General features: G+C 50.3%; 1 protein-coding gene across 1 annotated transcript in view; it reads left to right on the plus strand.

Moving 5' to 3' along the window:
• LOC119956271 (WW domain-binding protein 2-like) overlaps window positions 1-21,281 on the plus strand; it is a 103,837-nt gene that overhangs the window by 49,752 nt on the left and 32,804 nt on the right. The window contains exon 6 of the mRNA XM_038783339.1: window positions 11,161-11,259. Within this exon, the coding sequence (XP_038639267.1) occupies window positions 11,161-11,259 (99 nt within the window). The remainder of the gene's footprint in view (window positions 1-11,160; window positions 11,260-21,281) is intronic.

Here is a 21,281-nt window from a genome sequence, read left to right on the forward strand (position 1 = left end):
GGTTTACATGAGAGAATATCTTTCTGACAAAGTGTATATTTTCCATTACAGCATTTGCAAAACCACATTGAACCGTCTTTTTTTTTCAAACAAATTCTCCCTATTGTTAAATACATAGTAAAAATTTTAAGTCTTATCTTAACACATTACTCATTACCTAACCACACAAATAGACTGTGTGTTACAACTTTACATATTTTCAACTGTTAACAAAATTTAATATCAATATCGAAACATTCCTTCTTGGCTTTGGGAACAATAATTATTACATACTAAATATGGCATATAAACAACATCAATATTATTTGTAATGTACTATATAGTTAAATCAAGAAAACACACTAAACTACCCCTCTATTAAAGCATTCACACAGTTTAGAAATGCGGATCAAGTTCTTTAACGACACACATACCCCCCTTATATATATATATATATATATTATATATATATATATAAAACAGTCCCTATCAATTTACATGAATTTTTTTTTTTAATAACGATTACAGCTCTTCAATGCAATATTGTTTTGCTGCATTGGTAACAATTTTCCCGCCATGGAATCAAGCTACAAAAATTCTTAAACTATTGTCATTTATCATATTGGGGTTCCTCGTCAGTCGCTGCTATCTGCCGAGACCCTTAATAATTCCACCGTGTAGTACATACTCCATGGAGACCGCAGATCACCCATCATCTAATGTCCAGTTAGAGATGTCTGACTGGAGGTTTCACTGTCCAGTTATAATTTGATATTTTGATTTGTTTCTAACCCGTAAAGTTTTCCTCCGGGTTCTGTCATTTAATTCCCTCAAATATGTAGCCAATTGTATCATTAGTTTCCCCCCCAATCCTGTCTAAAAGATTCCTCTCTGGAGTGTAGTTCTCTTCCTTCTTGTGAACTGGTTCGTTATTTATTTTTTCCATCTGAAAATCAAATGAACAGATCAAGGGTGGAGAGGGCCCTATTCTTTAATTTGTACTTTCTATTTTCATTTGGATTATCCCAGAAGTGCCCTCTCCAGGACTTCCGGATTTCTTTTGCCACTATTTCTTTTTGAACTGGTTTATTTTCCTTATCATTGATGTACATCATACAATTAAGGCCTGTTAAGCCTCCTCCTTCTGTCATTGCACCCCTGAGTGAGAAATTGTGATACAATTTCTTTTGCTCCAGATACCATGCTTCTCTAATTCAACTGTATGTGTACCCAGAATCTGAACAATCTTGTCTTTACATTTTACAGCTTCACAGATTATTTTCCCTGCAGTCTCAGTGGGTAGCTTCACCCAAATTTCCTCTGTATTATCAATTGGTTTTAATATCTTTATTTTCTAAAGCTCCTTCTTCAAGGTATTTAGCATTCTAAACATCATTATTTCTGCATATGACTTTGTGTGATCGCCAGGCACTAGGACCCTGCGGAGCCATGCAGTTTCAATTTCTTTTTTTTTAATAAACAATTTTATTGAGGTAGTTTTTGGCTTTATAAACAGTTACAGACATCATCAGAAAGGAAGCAAAAAAGGCAAAAATGTGCAAACATCCACGTACTTTCAATACTTCCATCGTACCGTATTGCACAAGCCCGCTCCCCTCCCACCTGTACTACCCGCCATATTTTCCCTCCTACTCTACTCTACCCCCCCTCCCCCCACCCCCCTGCTGACGCTCACTCTCCCACAAAGAAGTCAATAAATGGTTGTCACCTCCGGGTGAACCCCTGCACAGATCCCCTCAAGGCGAACTTAATTTTTTCCATCCCCAGGAAACTTGACATGTCCGCAAGCCACCACTCAGTCTTCGGGGGCTTTGAGTCCCTCCACGCCAATAATATTCGTCGCCGGGCTATCAGGGAAGCAAAGGCCAGCACATCGGCCGCTTTCTCCCCCTGGTCGCCCGGGTCTTCCGAAACCCCAAAAATTGCCACCCCTGGACTCATCACCACCCTTGTTTTTAGCACCTGGGACATGACCCCCGCAAATCCCTCCCAGTACCCCCTCAGCTCAGGGCATGCCCAAAACATGTGCACATGGTTCGCTGGTCCTCCCGCGCACCTAGCGCATTTGTCCTCTATCCCGAAAAATTTGCTCATCCGAGCCACCGTCATATGGGCCCGGTGAACGACCTTAAATTGGATCAGCCTGAGCCTTGCACATGTCGCGGTCGAGTTTACCCTACTCAGGGCCTCTGCCCACAGCCCTTCCTCCATTTCCCCGCCTAGCTCCTCCTCCCATTTAAGTTTCAGTTCCTCTGTCTGGGACCCTTCCTCCCTCATGAGCACCTTATAAATACCCGAGACTCTACCCTCCCCTTCGTCCCTCCCAGAGACTATTCTGTCTAGGATCCCCATTGGCGGGAGGCGCGGGAAAGATGGGACCTGTCTACGAACAAAGTCCCGCAGCTGTAGGTATCTAAAATCATTTCCCCTTACCAACCCAAATTTCTCCTCCAAGCTCCTCAAACTCGCGAAGCTCCCTTCCAGGAACATATCACCCACCCTTCCCGCCCCTGCTCGCCGCCATACTCGGAACCCCCCATCCATACTGCCGGGGGCAAACCGATGGTTGTCGCAGATTGGCGCCCAGACAGACGCCCCCATCTCCCCCACATGCCTCCTCCACTGGCCCCATATCCGCAGGGTCGCCACCACTACCGGGCTGGTGGTGTACTTGGCCGGCGGCAGCGGTAGAGGAGCCGTGACCAGGGCTTCCAAACTGGAGCCCCTGCACGAAGCCGCCTCCACCCGCTCCCAAATAGACCCCGTACCCACCATCCACTTCCTTATCATAGCGATGTTGGCCGCCCAGTAATAATTGACCAGACTCGCCAACGCCAGCCCCCCCTCGCTACGGTTCCTCTCCAACATTGCCTTCTTCACCCGTGGAGACTTTCCCGCCCAGACAAAGCTCATGATCAGCCCATTAACTCTTTTGAAGAAGGACTGTGGGATAAAGATCGGGAGGCACTGAAAAATAAACAAAAATCGAGGGAGGATTGTCATCTTTACAGTCTGCACCCTCCCTGCCAGCGACAGCGGGAGTGCATCCCATCTCCGAAACTCTCCCTTCATTTGCTCCACCACCCTGGCCAAATTTAACTTATGCAGCCTGCCCCAGTCTCGTGCCACCTGGATTCCCAAATACCGGAAATTTTCCTCAACTAACCTAAACGGTAGCCCTCTCAATCTGTTCTCCTGACCCTTGCCTGTACCACAAACATTTCACTCTTGACCGTATTTAATTTGTATCCTGAGAACTGGCCGAACTCCCTCAGCATTCCCAGTATAGTTCCCATCCCGGCCACTGGGTCCGACACGTACAGGAGCAGGTCGTCTGCATAAAGAGAAACCCTATGTTCAACCCCGCCCCTCACCATCCCCTTCCAACCCTCTGCGGCTCTCAGCGCAATCGCCAGCGGCTCTATGGCCAGCGCAAACAGCAGCGGGGAGAGCGGGCAGCCCTGCCTGGTCCCTCGGTACAAGCTAAAGTACTCCGACACTTCTCTGTTGGTCCTGACGCTGGCCCTCGGGGCCTGATATAATAATTTGATCCAATCCACCAATCCCTCCCCGAACCCAAACCGTCCGAGCACCTCCCATAGATATTCCCACTCCACCCAGTCAAAGGCCTTCTCGGCGTCCATAGCCACCACTACCTCCACCTCTCTACCCGCCGGGGGCATCATTATCACATTGAGCAATCTCCTCAGATTGGCCGCCAGCTGCCTACCTTTCACGAACCCCGTTTGATCCTCCCCAATCACCTCCGGTACACAGTCCTCCATTCTACCCGCCAGTACCTTTGCCAGGAGCTTGGCATCTACATTAATCAGGGAGATTGGCCTGTAGGACCCGCACACCTCCGGGTCTTTACCCCGCTTTAATATCAGAGATATGGTGGCTTGTGACATCGTCGGCGGCAGGGTCCCTCTGTCCCTTGCCTCATTGAAAACCCTCGCCAAGACCGGGCCCACCAGCTCCGAGAACTTCGTATAAAACTCTACTGGGTATCCATCCGGCCCCGGGGACTTCCCCGACTGCATGGCCTTTAGGCCCCCCAATACCTCCTCTACTCTAATCGGGGCCCCCAGCTCTTCCACTCGCCCCCCCCCAACTGTTGGGAATGTTAACCCATCCAGAAACCTTTTCATCCCCTCCGGTTCTTCTGGCGGCTCCGAAGTATACAGCTTACGATAGAAGTCCCGGAATACCCTATTCAATTCTGCCGGATCCTCCACTTTGTGCCCCCCCTCGTCCCTCACTCTACCTATTTCCCTGGCCGCCTCCCTCCTCCTAAGTTGCTGCGCTAACAGTCTGCTAGCCTTTTCCCCATACTCGTACACCACTCCCCTCGCCTTCCTAAGCTGTTCCACGGCCCTGCTCGTGGATAGTGCCCCCAGTTCCGCCTGTAGCCTCTGCCTCTCCCTGAGTAAAACCTCCCCCGGGGACTCCGCGTGCTCTTCATCTATCCGACCCATTTCCCTGACCAATCTATCCATCTCTGCCCGGTCTGCCTTGGCTCTATGGGCCCCAATTGAAATCAGCTCCCCCCGCACTACTGCCTTTAGCGCCTCCCACACGGTCGCCGCTGAGACCTCCCCAGTGTCATTCACCTGCAGGTAATTTTTTATACATTTCCGAAGCCTCTCGCAGATCCCCTCCTCCGACAGCAATCCCACATCTAGCCTCCATTGCGGGCGTTGATAACTCGCTCCCCCGAACTGCAGGTCCACCCAATGCGGGGCATGGTCTGAAATGGTAATTGCTGAGTATTCCGTGTTCTTTACCTCCCCCCTACAGTCCCTGCTTAGCACAAAGAAATCTATCCTGGAATATACTTTGTGGACGTGCGAGTAAAACGAGTAGCCCCTTCCTGTTGGCTGTCCCTCCCTCCAGGGGTCCACTGCCCCCATTTGCTCCATAAACCCTTTCAGCTCCCTTGCCATTGCTGAGAGTCTACCCGTTCTGGGACACGGCCGATCCAAAGTCGGGTCAAGGACCATGTTAAAGTCCCCTCCCATTATTAGCCTGCGAGAATCCAAGTCCGGGATCTTCCCCAGCACTCTTTTAATGAAGTCCACGTCATCCCAGTTCGGGGCAAATATATTCACCAGCACCACTCTTCTCCCCTCCAGCCTGCCCCGTACCATCAGGTATCTGCCCCCCCTGTCTGCGGATATGCCCTCTGCCTCAAATTGCACACGCTTGTTGATCATGATTGCCACCCCTCTGGACTTTGAGTCCAAGTCCGAGTGGAAGACCTGGCTAATCCAGCCCTTCCTTAGCCTGGTCTGGTCTGACACTTTCAGATGTGTCTCCTGCAACATGATTACGTCCGCCCTCAGGGCCCGCAAGTGCGCGAACACCCGCGCCCTCTTAACCGGCCCATTCAGTCCCTTGACGTTCCAGGTGATCAGCCTGGTCGGGGGGCACATCCCACCCCCCCCCCCCCCCCCCCACCCCGCTGGTCAGCCATAGCCTTTCTCGGGCCGGCCCCTGACCCGTGCGTCGCGCCCTTCCTGGCCCGCCCTATAGCTGCCTCCACCCTCGACCTCCTTTCCAGTGCCTATTTCAAGTCCCTCTCCCGTCAGCAGAACAACCCCCCCCTCCCCTAACCCCATCTCCCGATACCCCCACCCCTGCCATCTACTGGCTATAGCTTTCCCCCCCATCTGACTTCCTTGACTAGCCAATCTGCTAGCCCGGTGACTCAACACTCCGGCGCCTTCCTGTCCCATTCCCCTTGTTTCCCCGCCCTCCTCCCCACCCACTGGGGCAAGCCGGCTCCAGTGTCTTCCACGAGCTGCACAAAAAGCCCAAACAGAAAAAAAAAAGGGAAAAAACATAGAAAAAAGAGAAAAAGCACATAAATGTCCATGAACAAAGGAAAGAGTCTCAAATGTTCCACTTGGCCCCATTGGCCCAGCAAACCGTTGAGCAGCAGTCCAGGCACATTCGGCGTTCCTCCCCACAGAAATCCTCGGGCCCTAACTCGCGTCCTTGGGGCCTCCTTTCGGGACCAGCCCCAGGTCCCTCACAAAATCCATCGCTTCTTCGGGCTCGGAAAAGTAGTGGTGTTGACCCTGGTGCGTGACCCATAGCCGAGCTGGGAACAGCAGACCAAACTTCACGTGCTTCTTGAACAGCACCTCCTTGACATTCTTAAAGGCTGCTCGCCGCCGAGCCACCTCCTGGCTTAGGTCCTGATAGATGCGGAGCACACTGTTATTCCACGTTCTGCTCCTGGCGCTCTTTTCCCACTGCAGCACCCGCTCCTTGTCCACGAACCTGTGGAACCTAATCACCATCGGGCGGGGGGGTCCGCCCAGCCGCCCCTGCCTTGCCTGCACCCTGTGTGCCCCCTCCAGCTCCAGCGGTCGCGGAAAGGCTTCGGCCCCCATCAGCTGCTTCAGCAGGTCTGCTACAAACGCTGCAGCATCAGCTCCCTCCGCCCCCTCCGGGAGGCCGACCATCCTCAGATTGTTCCTGCGGACTCTATTCTCCAGCTCCTCCACTCTGTCCAGCAGTCTTCTCTGCCGCTCTTTCAGGCCGTCCACTTCTAGCGCTGCAACCGTTTGCGCATCCGCCTGCTCCTCCACCGCTTCTCCCAGCTCCTTAACTTTAACATCCTGGGCGTCCAGCCTCTGGTTCAGCTGATCCACCGCTTTCTGGATTGGGTCCAAGCTGTCCCGCTTCAGCGCTTCAAAACTGGACTTCATTACCTGGAGCATGTTATCCAGCGCCAGCTGGATTGCTGAGTCCGGGTTCCGTGTGTCCGCCATCTTAGGTCCCAGGTAATTTTCTTCCGGTCCTTGTCTCTGTCCCTTTTTCTCCTTCTTCTTCTGCCTTCTGGAATCCCGCTGTTCCATATGCCGCAGCCCGCTCCTCAGCGCCTCCGCTGCCGCTTTCCTTCGCCCAGCTCCTTCAATTTTACCTCCTGGGCATCTGAAGTGGGTCCAAGCTGTCCCTCCTCAGCAACTCCAAACTTTTTCTTTTTCCCTTTGTCCTGGAGGAAGGAAGGTCCGTGGGTCCGCCATCTTACCCTGCAGGTCAGCTTCCTCCTTCTCTCTCTCTCTCCTTCTTCCTCACCTGCTGGCCTCCCACACTTACATCATCTGCAGCCCGCTCTCCTCCTCTGTTCCAGGCAGCCTTTCTGCCGCCTCCGTAGTCCCGCTATCGCGGGGAAACAGCTGTTCCAGCCGGCCGGAGTGAGAGCCCACCGAATGTGCGGCTCACTCGGACATCGCCGCCACCGGAAGTCCGCAGTTTCAATTTCAACGCAGCAATTTCAAAGTCTGCAAAGCTGCTGCCTGCTGCCCAGCACAAACTCTTTATCTGTTTATTCTGAGACCAATTTAGTTCTGAACATACCGATTCGCTATCCCATAATACTGATCACATTTCTACCTGCTATTTATAACTTCCAATTTATGTGAAAATCGGCTTTACAAAATACAACATTTTTTTTTAAATACAAACATTAAAGGAAATTCACAATTCCTTATTAGACATACACACACACATTCATCCACTCATATCTTGGATATCTACTCTGTAGGATTTCACAAATCCTTATTAAACACACACATACACATTTATCCACTGATATCTTGGACCTCTATTCTGTAGGGTTTTAGTTATTCTTAACAAAATTTTGAGACCCCTCCATGCGGTTAAGTTTCACTTCTGCAGGAGTTTTTTTGCCTCTGTTAAACTTTTCTACTCTTGTTTCATTGTTTCAACTCTCTTGACCATGTTTCAGAGCAAGAGGATTATTCTCATTGCCATTTTTCGGAATTCAAGTTCTGTTCCTGGTTGTCCCTTTCAGTTGCAATCTGAAATTAAGGATAAGTACTCTTTCTGGGCCCTATCCAAGGCTGACTAAGGCACTATCTTCCTGTTTTAGTTAAGGGTCGATTGGTTATTGGTCTCTGAATTCTAGGCGTCCCCATTTTCCAGAAAATTTTCCGCACAATCTGCCTTACTCCTAAGGATGATTTATTTTTTGGCCTCCTTTTACCAGTAATGGATGCAAGATTTTTAGTGCTGTCACCAAGATGTCTTGCAGACTTTCACTCAGGGTCAGCATCTTCTAATCTGCTGATTCACACCCAACCTGAGTTTCAGTCCCCTCGATCCACAGAATATCCTTTCCAGACTAAACTCGGCAGGTAAAGTCTGACTCACACATAGACCAGAAACTTCTAATATTCTAGCCTTTGTGCCGGTTAGAAACTTCTAATATTCCAACCGTTTCTTGGGAACTAGAAACTTCTAATATTCTAGCCCCTACTCAAGCCCCCATTCTGCTCAGCTAGAAACTTCTAATATTCCAGCCTCGCTTTACCTAGAAACTTCTAATATTCTAGGCCTCCACGCTGGATGCCATGGAGAAAGCAAAAAAAAACAGGCTGGGTGTAATTATGGGCTTCTGCCCCACGTTGGGCGCCATGTTTTTGTAAATTCACCACTCTGTCTTAGAATTCCCCCTATACCAAAAAGGGCCGATATTCCAAATGGTGAACAGGGATTCTCACTCCCTGACTCCGATGCAGGCTTTGGTGGGTTCTATTCAGGTCAAACTATCTTTTCAAGTTATCCCCCGGTATTACCCATACCTTCACCGAAGAATTTTACCTACTTACCCCTTAATAGCATCGATGTCCTGGGTCCTGCGTTATTAAGGAAGTGAAGTAAGCTAATAACCACTTTTTCAGGTTAAGTCATTTTATTATTATACTTTTTTTTTTCTTTAAGTTGCAAACACTTTCTTTACAGAAAGGAAAAACGATTAGTGATTCTGGATGCTGCTGGTTTGTTGTAGGGACCTTCAGACTTTCTCTCTCTTGTAGTTCTCCTCCCCTTCTCTCCTGTTGCTGTTTCTCTGTTTTCTCTGTTCTGTGTTCTGTCCTCTGTCCTCCCCATTGCTGCTGGTTTGTTGTAGGGACCTTCAGACTCTCTGTCTCTCTCTCTCTCTCTTTTAGTTCTCCTCCCCTTCTCTCCTGTTGCTGTTTCTCTCTCTCTCTCTTTTAATTCTCCTCCCCTTCTCTCCTGTTGCTGTTTCTCTCTCTCTCTCTTTTAGTTCTCCTCCCCTTCTCTCCTGTTGCTGTTTCTCTCTCTCTCTCTCTCTTTTAATTCACCTCCCCTTCTCTCCTGTTGCTGTTTCTCTCTCTCTCTTTTAGTTCTCCTCCCCTTCTCTCCTGTTGCTGTTTCTCTCTCTCTCTTTTAGTTCTCATCCCCTTCTCTCCTGTTGCTGTTTCTCTCTCTCTCTCTTTTAATTCTCCTCCCCTTCTCTCCTGTTGCTGTTTCTCTCTCACTCTCTTTTAATTCTCCTCCCCTTCTCTCCTGTTGCTGTTTCTCTCTCTCTCTTTTAGTTCTCCTCCCCTTCTCTCCTGTTGCTGTTTCTCTCTCTCTCTCTTTTAATTCTCCTCATTCTTGCTGGCGTTGATCTTCGAGCCTTCCACCTCCTTGAGGGGAGCGGAGCTCCCCCGGGCCGTGCCCCGGCCGTCAGCTGTTGCTGCTCTCGCGTTCTGCTGCTCTCTGCTCCTGACTCGCACGTGGGGGGAGGGGGAGGGGGAGGGGCGAGGGGAGCCCGCGCTTAGTGCTTTTTGGCGGGAGAGATCGGTACCTCCGATAGGGGATGGGCTTACGGGGCTTAAAGGGGCATGGTGGGACACAACCAGGCCAATGGGTCCCCCTCTATTCAGTACATCACAGTGCTTCAACACAGCACAAAGAAATCTATGCAAACTCTCTTTTTCTTTTTCCCTTTCTCCTGCTGCAGGTTGTAATAACAATTCTGACAGACTGAAATTGACTGCATTTTTGACAGAAGAGCTGGCCAGTTTCTGCTCTTTTCAGCTGCCACCAACCTCTTGTGGGATCTCTCCCTGCACTCTCCCAGACCAGATATTGGCAGACTTCTATGTTTCAAATGACACATTCTGTATTTTCCAGAACAATATCTAAGGAAATAAGAGAGGGTATCAAATTGAAGGAAAAAGCATACAAAGTGGCAAATATTAGTGGGAGGCTAGAGGACTGGGAAATCTTTAGGGGGCAACAGAAAGCTACTAAAAAAGCTATAAAGAAGAGTAAGATGGATTATGAGAGTAAACTTGCTCAGAATATAAAAACAGATAGTAAAAGTTTCTATAAATATATCAAACAAAAAAGAGTGGCTAAGGTAAATATTGGTCCTTTAGAGGACGAGAAGGGAGATTTAATAATGGGAGATGAGGAATGGCTGAGGAACTGAATAGGTTTTTTGGGTCGGTCTTCACAGTGGAAGACACAAATAACATGCCAATGACTGATAGAAATGAGGCTATTACAGGTGAGGACCTTGAGATGATTGCTATCACTAAGGAGGTAGTAATGGGCAAGCTAATGGGGCTAAAGGTAGATAAGTCTCCTGGCCCTGATGAAGGAGGCCACTCGGCCCATCGAGCCTGCACCGGCTCTTGGAAAGAGCACCCTACCCAAGGTTTATACCTCCACCCTATCCCCATTACCCAGTAACCCCACCCAACACTGACGGCAATTTTGGACACTAAGGGCAATTTATCATGGCCAATCCACCTAACCCGCACATCTTTGGACTGTGGGAGGAAACCGGAGCACCCGGAGGAAACCCACACAGACACGGGGAGGATGTGCAGACTCCGCACAGACAGTGACCCAAGGCGGAATCGAACCTGGTACCCTGGAGCTGTGAAGCATTTATGCTATCCACAATGCTACCGTGCTGCCCTTTGGCTTTGGGGGTCAAATATAGACCAGACCCAACTGGGTAAGGACGGCAGATTTCCTTCTGCAAAATACATTGGTGAACCAGATGGGTTTTTATGACAACGGTTTTATGGTCAACGTTAGATTTTAATTCCAGATTTTTTAAAAATTCAGATTTCTGATCTGCCCTGGTGGGATTCAAACCCTGGACCCCAGAGCATTACTCTGGGTCTCCGTATTTCTCGTTCAATCACAATGCCACAATGCCACCGCCTCTCCTGTCCCCAGACAGATCCCCATGGATGCCAGCATAATCAGTTGGAATGAAATTATTTTACTCCTCTTGTTTTTGTAATCATTGCTGCAATTGAGACCCGTCAAGTGTCAGAAGAATTGATTATAATCTGTATACCTTGTGTGTAATTTCAGGAGCCTATCCGTCTGCTCCTGCAATGAACATGTATATGCCACCTCCACCTCCCTATCCTGGACCTTCTCCAGTCAGTGTGGTGGAACCCGGATTGCCTGGTAGGTACACTGCGAAAACATCTTCAGAATGTGATCTATCGTTCGTTTAGTTGGTGATGTGTATCATTGACTGTTAATAAAGCCAAGGGAAATTTTCATTAAGAACGCCAGAGTCCAAAACCAGGGTTCAGAAATGTAAGGTGGCCACCAATAAATTTTCACAGGAAATTTCGAAACTTGTTACACAGAGAATGATTAGGATGTGGAAGTGATAACTCGGGGAGCGGTTGAAGTAAATAGCATAGTTTAATTTGAATGTAAGCTAAATATATACATGGGGGAGGAAAGGAAGAGATGGTTAAGATGAAGAGGGATGAGAGCGATTATGCATGGAGAGTAAACAGCAGCATGGATCTATTGGGCCAAATTATTTTTGTATTCATTCTTGGATGTGGGATCACCAAAATGTATTGCTCATCCATAATTGTCCTCGAGTAATACCTTCTTGAAGTCTATTTGTGGTGTGGGTACTGTAATAGAATATAGAACATACAGTGCAGAAGGAGGCCATTCAGCCCATCGAGTCTGCACCGACCCACTAAAGCCCTCACTTCCACCCTGTAACCCAATAACTCCTAACCTTTTTAGTCACTAAGGGCAATTTACCATGGCCAATTCACCTAACCTGCACGTCTTTGGACTGTGGGAGGAAACCGGAGCACCCGGAATAAACCCACACACACACTGGGAGAATGTGCAGACTCCCCACAGACAGTGACCCAGCCGGGAATCGAACCTGGGACCATGTCGGGAATTCGTGTCTGCACCAGCTCCGAATGAGCATCAGCATGGTGGTTAGCATAAATGCTTCACAGCTCCAGGGTCCCAGGTTCAATTCCCGGCTGGGTCACTGTCTGTGTGGAGTCTGCACGTCCTCCCCCTGTGTGCGTGGGTTTCCTCCGGGTGCTCCGGTTTCCTCCCACAGTCCAAAGATTGGAACCAGCAGAGGGCAGCAGAGCAGAGCTACTGATCAGCTGTTCTGGGGGAATTTGCATACGTGCAGTGCGGTCAGCCTAAGTTGAAGGTGAACCTGCGAAGAAGACCCAAGGAGTTTGAGTAAAGGCAAGCAACCAGCAGAGGGCAGCAGAGCAGAGCTACTGATCAGCTGTTCTGGGGGAATTTGCATCCGTGCAGTGCGGTCAGCCTAAGTTGAAGGTGAACCTGCGAAGAAGACCCAAGGCGTTCGAGTAAAGGCAAGCAACCAGCAGAGGGCAGCAGAGCAGAGCTACTGATCAGCTGTTCTGGGGGAATTTGCATCCGTGCAGTGCGGTCAGCCTAAGTTGAAGGTGAACCTGCGAAGAAGACCCAAGGAGTTTGAGTAAAGGCAAGCAACCAGCAGAGGGCAGCAGAGCAGAGCTACTGATCAGCTGTTCTGGGGGAATTTGCATCCGTGCAGTGCGGTCAGCCTAAGTTGAAGGTGAACCTGCGAAGAAGACCCAAGGAGTTTGAGTAAAGGCAAGCAACCAGCAGAGGGCAGCAGAGCAGAGCTACTGATCAGCTGTTCTGGGGGAATTTGCATACGTGCAGTGCGGTCAGCCTACGTTGAAGGTGAACCTGCGAAGAAGACCCAAGGAGTTTGAGTAAAGGCAAGCAACCAGCAGAGGGCAGCAGAGCAGAGCTACTGATCAGCTGTTCTGGGGGAATTTGCATACGTGCAGTGCGGTCAGCCTAAGTTGAAGGTGAACCTGCGAAGAAGACCCAAGGAGTTTGAGTAAAGGCAAGCAACCAGCAGAGGGCAGCAGAGCAGAGCTACTGATCAGCTGTTCTGGGGGAATTTGCATACGTGCAGTGCGGTCAGCCTAAGTTGAAGGTGAACCTGCGAAGAAGACCCAAGGAGTTTGAGTAAAGGCAAGCAACCAGCAGAGGGCAGCAGAGCAGAGCTACTGATCAGCTGTTCTGGGGGAATTTGCATACGTGCAGTGCGGTCAGCCTAAGTTGAAGGTGAACCTGCGAAGAAGACCCAAGGAGTTTGAGTAAAGGCAAGCAACCAGCAGAGGGCAGCAGAGCAGAGCTACTGATCAGCTGTTCTGGGGGAATTTGCATACGTGCAGTGCGGTCAGCCTAAGTTGAAGGTGAACCTGCGAAGAAGACCCAAGGAGTTTGAGTAAAGGCAAGCAACCAGCAGAGGGCAGCAGAGCAGAGCTACTGATCAGCTGTTCTGGGGGAATTTGCATACGTGCAGTGCGGTCAGCCTAAGTTGAAGGTGAACCTGCGAAGAAGACCCAAGGAGTTTGAGTAAAGGCAAGCAACCAGCAGAGGGCAGCAGAGCAGAGCTACTGATCAGCTGTTCTGGGGGAATTTGCATACGTGCAGTGCGGTCAGCCTAAGTTGAAGGTGAACCTGCGAAGAAGACCCAAGGAGTTTGAGTAAAGGCAAGCAACCAGCAGAGGGCAGCAGAGCAGAGCTACTGATCAGCTGTTCTGGGGGAATTTGCATACGTGCAGTGCGGTCAGCCTAAGTTGAAGGTGAACCTGCGAAGAAGACCCAAGGAGTTTGAGTAAAGGCAAGCAACCAGCAGAGGGCAGCAGAGCAGAGCTACTGATCAGCTGTTCTGGGGGAATTTGCATCCGTGCAGTGCGGTCAGCCTAAGTTGAAGGTGAACCTGCGAAGAAGACCCAAGGAGTTTGAGTAAAGGCAAGCAACCAGCAGAGGGCAGCAGAGCAGAGCTACTGATCAGCTGTTCTGGGGGAATTTGCATCCGTGCAGTGCGGTCAGCCTACGTTGAAGGTGAACCTGCGAAGAAGACCCAAGGAGTTTGAGTAAAGGCAAGCAACCAGCAGAGGGCAGCAGAGCAGAGCTACTGATCAGCTGTTCTGGGGGAATTTGCATACGTGCAGTGCGGTCAGCCTACGTTGAAGGTGAACCTGCGAAGAAGACCCAAGGAGTTTGAGTAAAGGCAAGCAACCAGCAGAGGGCAGCAGAGCAGAGCTACTGATCAGCTGTTCTGGGGAAATTTGCATACGTGCAGTGCGGTCAGCCTAAGTTGAAGGTGAACCTGCGAAGAAGACCCAAGGAGTTTGAGTAAAGGCAAGCAACCAGCAGAGGGCAGCAGAGCAGAGCTACTGATCAGCTGTTGTGGGGGAATTTGCATACGTGCAGTGCGGTCAGCCTAAGTTGAAGGTGAACCTGCGAAGAAGACCCAAGGAGTTTGAGTAAAGGCAAGCAACCAGCAGAGGGCAGCAGAGCAGACCTACTGATCAGCTGTTCTGGGGGAATTTGCATACGTGCAGTGCGGTCAGCCTAAGTTGAAGGTGAACCTGCGAAGAAGACCCAAGGAGTTTGAGTAAAGGCAAGCAACCAGCAGAGGGCAGCAGAGCAGAGCTACTGATCAGCTGTTCTGGGGGAATTTGCATACGTGCAGTGCGGTCAGCCTAAGTTGAAGGTGAACCTGCGAAGAAGACCCAAGGAGTTTGAGTAAAGGCAAGCAACCAGCAGAGGGCAGCAGAGCAGAGCTACTGATCAGCTGTTCTGGGGGAATTTGCATACGTGCAGTGCGGTCAGCCTAAGTTGAAGGTGAACCTGCGAAGAAGACCCAAGGAGTTTGAGTAAAGGCAAGCAACCAGCAGAGGGCAGCAGAGCAGAGCTACTGATCAGCTGTTCTGGGGGAATTTGCATACGTGCAGTGCGGTCAGCCTAAGTTGAAGGTGAACCTGCGAAGAAGACCCAAGGAGTTTGAGTAAAGGCAAGCAACCAGCAGAGGGCAGCAGAGCAGAGCTACTGATCAGCTGTTCTGGGGGAATTTGCATACGTGCAGTGCGGTCAGCCTAAGTTGAAGGTGAACCTGCGAAGAAGACCCAAGGAGTTTGAGTAAAGGCAAGCAACCAGCAGAGGGCAGCAGAGCAGAGCTACTGATCAGCTGTTCTGGGGGAATTTGCATACGTGCAGTGCGGTCAGCCTAAGTTGAAGGTGAACCTGCGAAGAAGACCCAAGGAGTTTGAGTAAAGGCAAGCAACCAGCAGAGGGCAGCAGAGCAGAGCTACTGATCAGCTGTTCTGGGGGAATTTGCATACGTGCAGTGCGGTCAGCCTAAGTTGAAGGTGAACCTGCGAAGAAGACCCAAGGAGTTTGAGTAAAGGCAAGCAACCAGCAGAGGGCAGCAGAGCAGAGCTACTGATCAGCTGTTCTGGGGGAATTTGCATACGTGCAGTGCGGTCAGCCTAAGTTGAAGGTGAACCTGCGAAGAAGACCCAAGGAGTTTGAGTAAAGGCAAGCAACCAGCAGAGGGCAGCAGAGCAGAGCTACTGATCAGCTGTTCTGGGGGAATTTGCATACGTGCAGTGCGGTCAGCCTAAGTTGAAGGTGAACCTGCGAAGAAGACCCAAGGAGTTTGAGTAAAGGCAAGCAACCAGCAGAGGGCAGCAGAGCAGAGCTACTGATCAGCTGTTCTGGGGGAATTTGCATACGTGCAGTGCGGTCAGCCTAAGTTGAAGGTGAACCTGCGAAGAAGACCCAAGGAGTTTGAGTAAAGGCAAGCAACCAGCAGAGGGCAGCAGAGCAGAGCTACTGATCAGCTGTTCTGGGGGAATTTGCATACGTGCAGTGCGGTCAGCCTAAGTTGAAGGTGAACCTGCGAAGAAGACCCAAGGAGTTTGAGTAAAGGCAAGCAACCAGCAGAGGGCAGCAGAGCAGAGCTACTGATCAGCTGTTCTGGGGGAATTTGCATACGTGCAGTGCGGTCAGCCTAAGTTGAAGGTGAACCTGCGAAGAAGACCCAAGGAGTTTGAGTAAAGGCAAGCAACCAGCAGAGGGCAGCAGAGCAGAGCTACTGATCAGCTGTTCTGGGGGAATTTGCATACGTGCAGTGCGGTCAGCCTAAGTTGAAGGTGAACCTGCGAAGAAGACCCAAGGAGTTTGAGTAAAGGCAAGCAACCAGCAGAGGGCAGCAGAGCAGAGCTACTGATCAGCTGTTCTGGGGGAATTTGCATACGTGCAGTGCGGTCAGCCTAAGTTGAAGGTGAACCTGCGAAGAAGACCCAAGGAGTTTGAGTAAAGGCAAGCAACCAGCAGAGGGCAGCAGAGCAGAGCTACTGATCAGCTGTTCTGGGGGAATTTGCATCCGTGCAGTGCGGTCAGCCTAAGTTGAAGGTGAACCTGCGAAGAAGACCCAAGGAGTTTGAGTAAAGGCAAGCAACCAGCAGAGGGCAGCAGAGCAGAGCTACTGATCAGCTGTTCTGGGGGAATTTGCATCCGTGCAGTGCGGTCAGCCTACGTTGAAGGTGAACCTGCGAAGAAGACCCAAGGAGTTTGAGTAAAGGCAAGCAACCAGCAGAGGGCAGCAGAGCAGAGCTACTGATCAGCTGTTCTGGGGGAATTTGCATACGTGCAGTGCGGTCAGCCTACGTTGAAGGTGAACCTGCGAAGAAGACCCAAGGAGTTTGAGTAAAGGCAAGCAACCAGCAGAGGGCAGCAGAGCAGAGCTACTGATCAGCTGTTCTGGGGGAATTTGCATACGTGCAGTGCGGTCAGCCTAAGTTGAAGGTGAACCTGCGAAGAAGACCCAAGGAGTTTGAGTAAAGGCAAGCAACCAGCAGAGGGCAGCAGAGCAGAGCTACTGATCAGCTGTTCTGGGGGAATTTGCATACGTGCAGTGCGGTCAGCCTAAGTTGAAGGTGAACCTGCGAAGAAGACCCAAGGAGTTTGAGTAAAGGCAAGCAACCAGCAGAGGGCAGCAGAGCAGACCTACTGATCAGCTGTTCTGGGGGAATTTGCATACGTGCAGTGCGGTCAGCCTAAGTTGAAGGTGAACCTGCGAAGAAGACCCAAGGAGTTTGAGTAAAGGCAAGCAACCAGCAGAGGGCAGCAGAGCAGAGCTACTGATCAGCTGTTCTGGGGGAATTTGCATACGTGCAGTGCGGTCAGCCTAAGTTGAAGGTGAACCTGCGAAGAAGACCCAAGGAGTTTGAGTAAAGGCAAGCAACCAGCAGAGGGCAGCAGAGCAGAGCTACTGATCAGCTGTTCTGGGGGAATTTGCATACGTGCAGTGCGGTCAGCCTAAGTTGAAGGTGAACCTGCGAAGAAGACCCAAGGAGTTTGAGTAAAGGCAAGCAACCAGCAGAGGGCAGCAGAGCAGAGCTACTGATCAGCTGTTCTGGGGGAATTTGCATACGTGCAGTGCGGTCAGCCTAAGTTGAAGGTGAACCTGCGAAGAAGACCCAAGGAGTTTGAGTAAAGGCAAGCAACCAGCAGAGGGCAGCAGAGCAGAGCTACTGATCAGCTGTTCTGGGGGAATTTGCATACGTGCAGTGCGGTCAGCCTAAGTTGAAGGTGAACCTGCGAAGAAGACCCAAGGAGTTTGAGTAAAGGCAAGCAACCAGCAGAGGGCAGCAGAGCAGAGCTACTGATCAGCTGTTCTGGGGGAATTTGCATACGTGCAGTGCGGTCAGCCTAAGTTGAAGGTGAACCTGCGAAGAAGACCCAAGGAGTTTGAGTAAAGGCAAGCAACCAGCAGAGGGCAGCAGAGCAGAGCTACTGATCAGCTGTTCTGGGGGAATTTGCATACGTGCAGTGCGGTCAGCCTAAGTTGAAGGTGAACCTGCGAAGAAGACCCAAGGAGTTTGAGTAAAGGCAAGCAACCAGCAGAGGGCAGCAGAGCAGAGCTACTGATCAGCTGTTCTGGGGGAATTTGCATACGTGCAGTGCGGTCAGCCTAAGTTGAAGGTGAACCTGCGAAGAAGACCCAAGGAGTTTGAGTAAAGGCAAGCAACCAGCAGAGGGCAGCAGAGCAGAGCTACTGATCAGCTGTTCTGGGGGAATTTGCATACGTGCAGTGCGGTCAGCCTAAGTTGAAGGTGAACCTGCGAAGAAGACCCAAGGAGTTTGAGTAAAGGCAAGCAACCAGCAGAGGGCAGCAGAGCAGAGCTACTGATCAGCTGTTCTGGGGGAATTTGCATACGTGCAGTGCGGTCAGCCTAAGTTGAAGGTGAACCTGCGAAGAAGACCCAAGGAGTTTGAGTAAAGGCAAGCAACCAGCAGAGGGCAGCAGAGCAGAGCTACTGATCAGCTGTTCTGGGGGAATTTGCATACGTGCAGTGCGGTCAGCCTAAGTTGAAGGTGAACCTGCGAAGAAGACCCAAGGAGTTTGAGTAAAGGCAAGCAACCAGCAGAGGGCAGCAGAGCAGAGCTACTGATCAGCTGTTCTGGGGGAATTTGCATACGTGCAGTGCGGTCAGCCTAAGTTGAAGGTGAACCTGCGAAGAAGACCCAAGGAGTTTGAGTAAAGGCAAGCAACCAGCAGAGGGCAGCAGAGCAGAGCTACTGATCAGCTGTTCTGGGGGAATTTGCATACGTGCAGTGCGGTCAGCCTAAGTTGAAGGTGAACCTGCGAAGAAGACCCAAGGAGTTTGAGTAAAGGCAAGCAACCAGCAGAGGGCAGCAGAGCAGAGCTACTGATCAGCTGTTCTGGGGGAATTTGCATACGTGCAGTGAGGTCAGCCTAAGTTGAAGGTGGTTTGTGGAGGGGCTGTTGGCAAGTGACAGTTAAACCCGAAACACTTTGTGAGTGTTTCCCACCCTACCTCCTCCTCTAACCAACCCCCCCACCCCACGGTGGTTGGGAAGCGGGAGCAGGGGCCTGTCGTGAAGGTGAGTGAGTGCCTTTAAATTTGCTTACCTTTCAGCGGGATCAGGGTTTGAGATAATATCAGGTAAGCTCTTCCTTTCTTTTTCTTTTTCTTGTTTTTTTTTTAATCTAGAGGGGATGTCAGGGAAGGCAGTACAATGCTCCTCCTGCAGAATGTTTGAGGTGAGGGACGCCGTCAGTGTCCCTGCTGATTTCATCTGTGGGAAGTGCACCCAACTCCAGCTCCTCAAAAACCGTGTTAGGGACCTGGAGCTTGAGCTGGATGAACTTCGGATCATTCGGGAGGCAGAGGGGGTCATAGATAGGAGCTTCAGGGAAGTAGTTACACCAAAGACTGGAGATAGATGGGTAACTGTAAGAGGGACTGGGAAGAAGCAGTCAGTGCAGGGACCCCCTGCGGTCGTTCCCCTGAGTAACAAGTATACCGTTTTGGATACTTGTGGGGGGGACGACTTACCAGGGGTAAGCCATGGGGTACGGGCCTCTGGCACGGAGTCTGTCCCTGTTGCTCAGAAGGGAAGGGGGGAAAGGAGTAGAACATTAGTAATTGGGGACTCAATAGTCAGGGGCACAGATAGGAGATTTTGTGGGAGCGAGAGAGACTCACGTTTGGTATGTTGCCTCCCAGGTGCAAGGGTACGTGATGTCTCGGATCGTGTTTTCCGGGTCCTTAAGGGGGAGGGGGAGCAGCCCCAAGTCGTAGTCCACATTGGCACTAACGACATAGGTAGGAAAGGGGACAAGGATGTCAGGCAGGCATTTAGGGAGCTAGGATGGAAGCTCAGAGCGAGAACAAACAGAGTTGTTATCTCTGGGTTGTTGCCCGTGCCACGTGATAGTGAGATGAGGAATAGGGAGAGAGAGCAATTAAACACGTGGCTACAGGGATGGTGCAGGCGGGAGGGATTCAGATTTCTGGATAACTGGGGCTCTTTCTGGGGAAGGTGGGACCTCTATAGACAGGATGGTCTACATCTGAACCTGAGGGGCACCAATATCCTGGGGGGGAGATTTGTTAGTACTCTTTGGGGGGGTTTAAACTAATTCAGCAGGGGCATGGGAACCTGGATTGTAGTTTTGGGGTGCGAGAGATTGAGAGTAGAGAGGTCAGGAGCACAGTTTTGACTTCGCAGGAGGGCGGCAGTGTTCAGGTCTGTGGTTTGAAGTGTGTCTATTTCAATGCCAGGAGTATACGAAATAAGGTAGGGGAACTGGCAGCATGGGTTGGTACCTGGGACTTCGATGTTGTGGCCATTTCAGAGACATGGATAGAGCAGGGACAGGAATGGTTGTTGCAGGTTCCGGGGTTTAGGTGCTTTAGTAAGGTCAGAGAAGGGGGCAAAAGAGGGGGAGGTGTGGCGCTGCTAGTCAAGGACAGTATTACGGTGGTAGAAAGGATACAAGATGGGGACTCTTCTTCCGAGGTAGTATGGGCTGAGGTTAGAAACAGGAAAGGAGAGGTCACCCTGTTGGGAGTTTTCTATAGGCCACCTAATAGTTCTAGAGATGTAGAGGAAAGGATGGCGAAGATGATTCTGGAAAAGAGCGAAAGTAACAGGGTAGTTGTTATGGGAGACTTTAACTTTCCTAATATTGACTGGAAAAGATATAGTTCGAGTACATTGGATGGGTCGTTCTTTGTACAATGTGTGCAGGAGGGTTTTCTGACACAATATGTTGACAGGCCAACAAGAGGTGAGGCCACTTTGGATTTGGTTTTGGGTAATGAACCAGGACAGGTATTAGATCTGGAGGTAGGTGAACACTTTGGAGACAGTGACCACAATTCGGTGACCTTTACGTTAGTGATGGAAAGGGATAAGTATACCCCGCAGAGCAAGAGTTATAGCTGGGGGAAGGGCAATTATGATGCCATTAGACATGACTTAGGATGTGTTGGTTGGAGAAGTAGGCTGCAAGGGTTGGGCACACTGGATATGTGGAGCTTGTTCAAGGAACAGCTATTGCATGTTCTTGATAAGTACGTACCAGTCAGGCAGGGAGGAAGGGGTCGAGCGAGGGAACCGTGGTTTACCAAAGAAGTGGAATCTCTTGTTAAGAGGAAGAAGGAGGCCTATGTGAAGATGAGGCGTGAAGTTTCTGTTGGGGCGCTTGATAGTTACAAGGAAGCGAGGAAGGATCTAAAGAGAGAGCTGAGACGAGCAAGGAGGGGACATGAGAAGTCTTTGGCAGGTAGGATCAAGGAAAACCCAAAAGCTTTCTATAGGTATGTCAGGAATAAAAGAATGACTAGGGTAAGAGTAGGGCCAGTCAAGGACAGTGGTGGGAAGTTGTGTGTGGAGGCTGAGGAGATAAGCGAGATACTAAATGAATACTTTTCGTCAGTATTCACTCAAGAAAAAGATAATATTGTGGAGGAGAATGCTGAGACCCAGGCTATTAGAATAGATGGCATTGAGGTGCATAGGGAAGAAGTGTTGGC

The sequence above is a fragment of the Scyliorhinus canicula genome, chromosome 23, assembly GCF_902713615.1.
Source record: "Scyliorhinus canicula chromosome 23, sScyCan1.1, whole genome shotgun sequence".
NCBI lineage: Eukaryota > Metazoa > Chordata > Chondrichthyes > Carcharhiniformes > Scyliorhinidae > Scyliorhinus > Scyliorhinus canicula.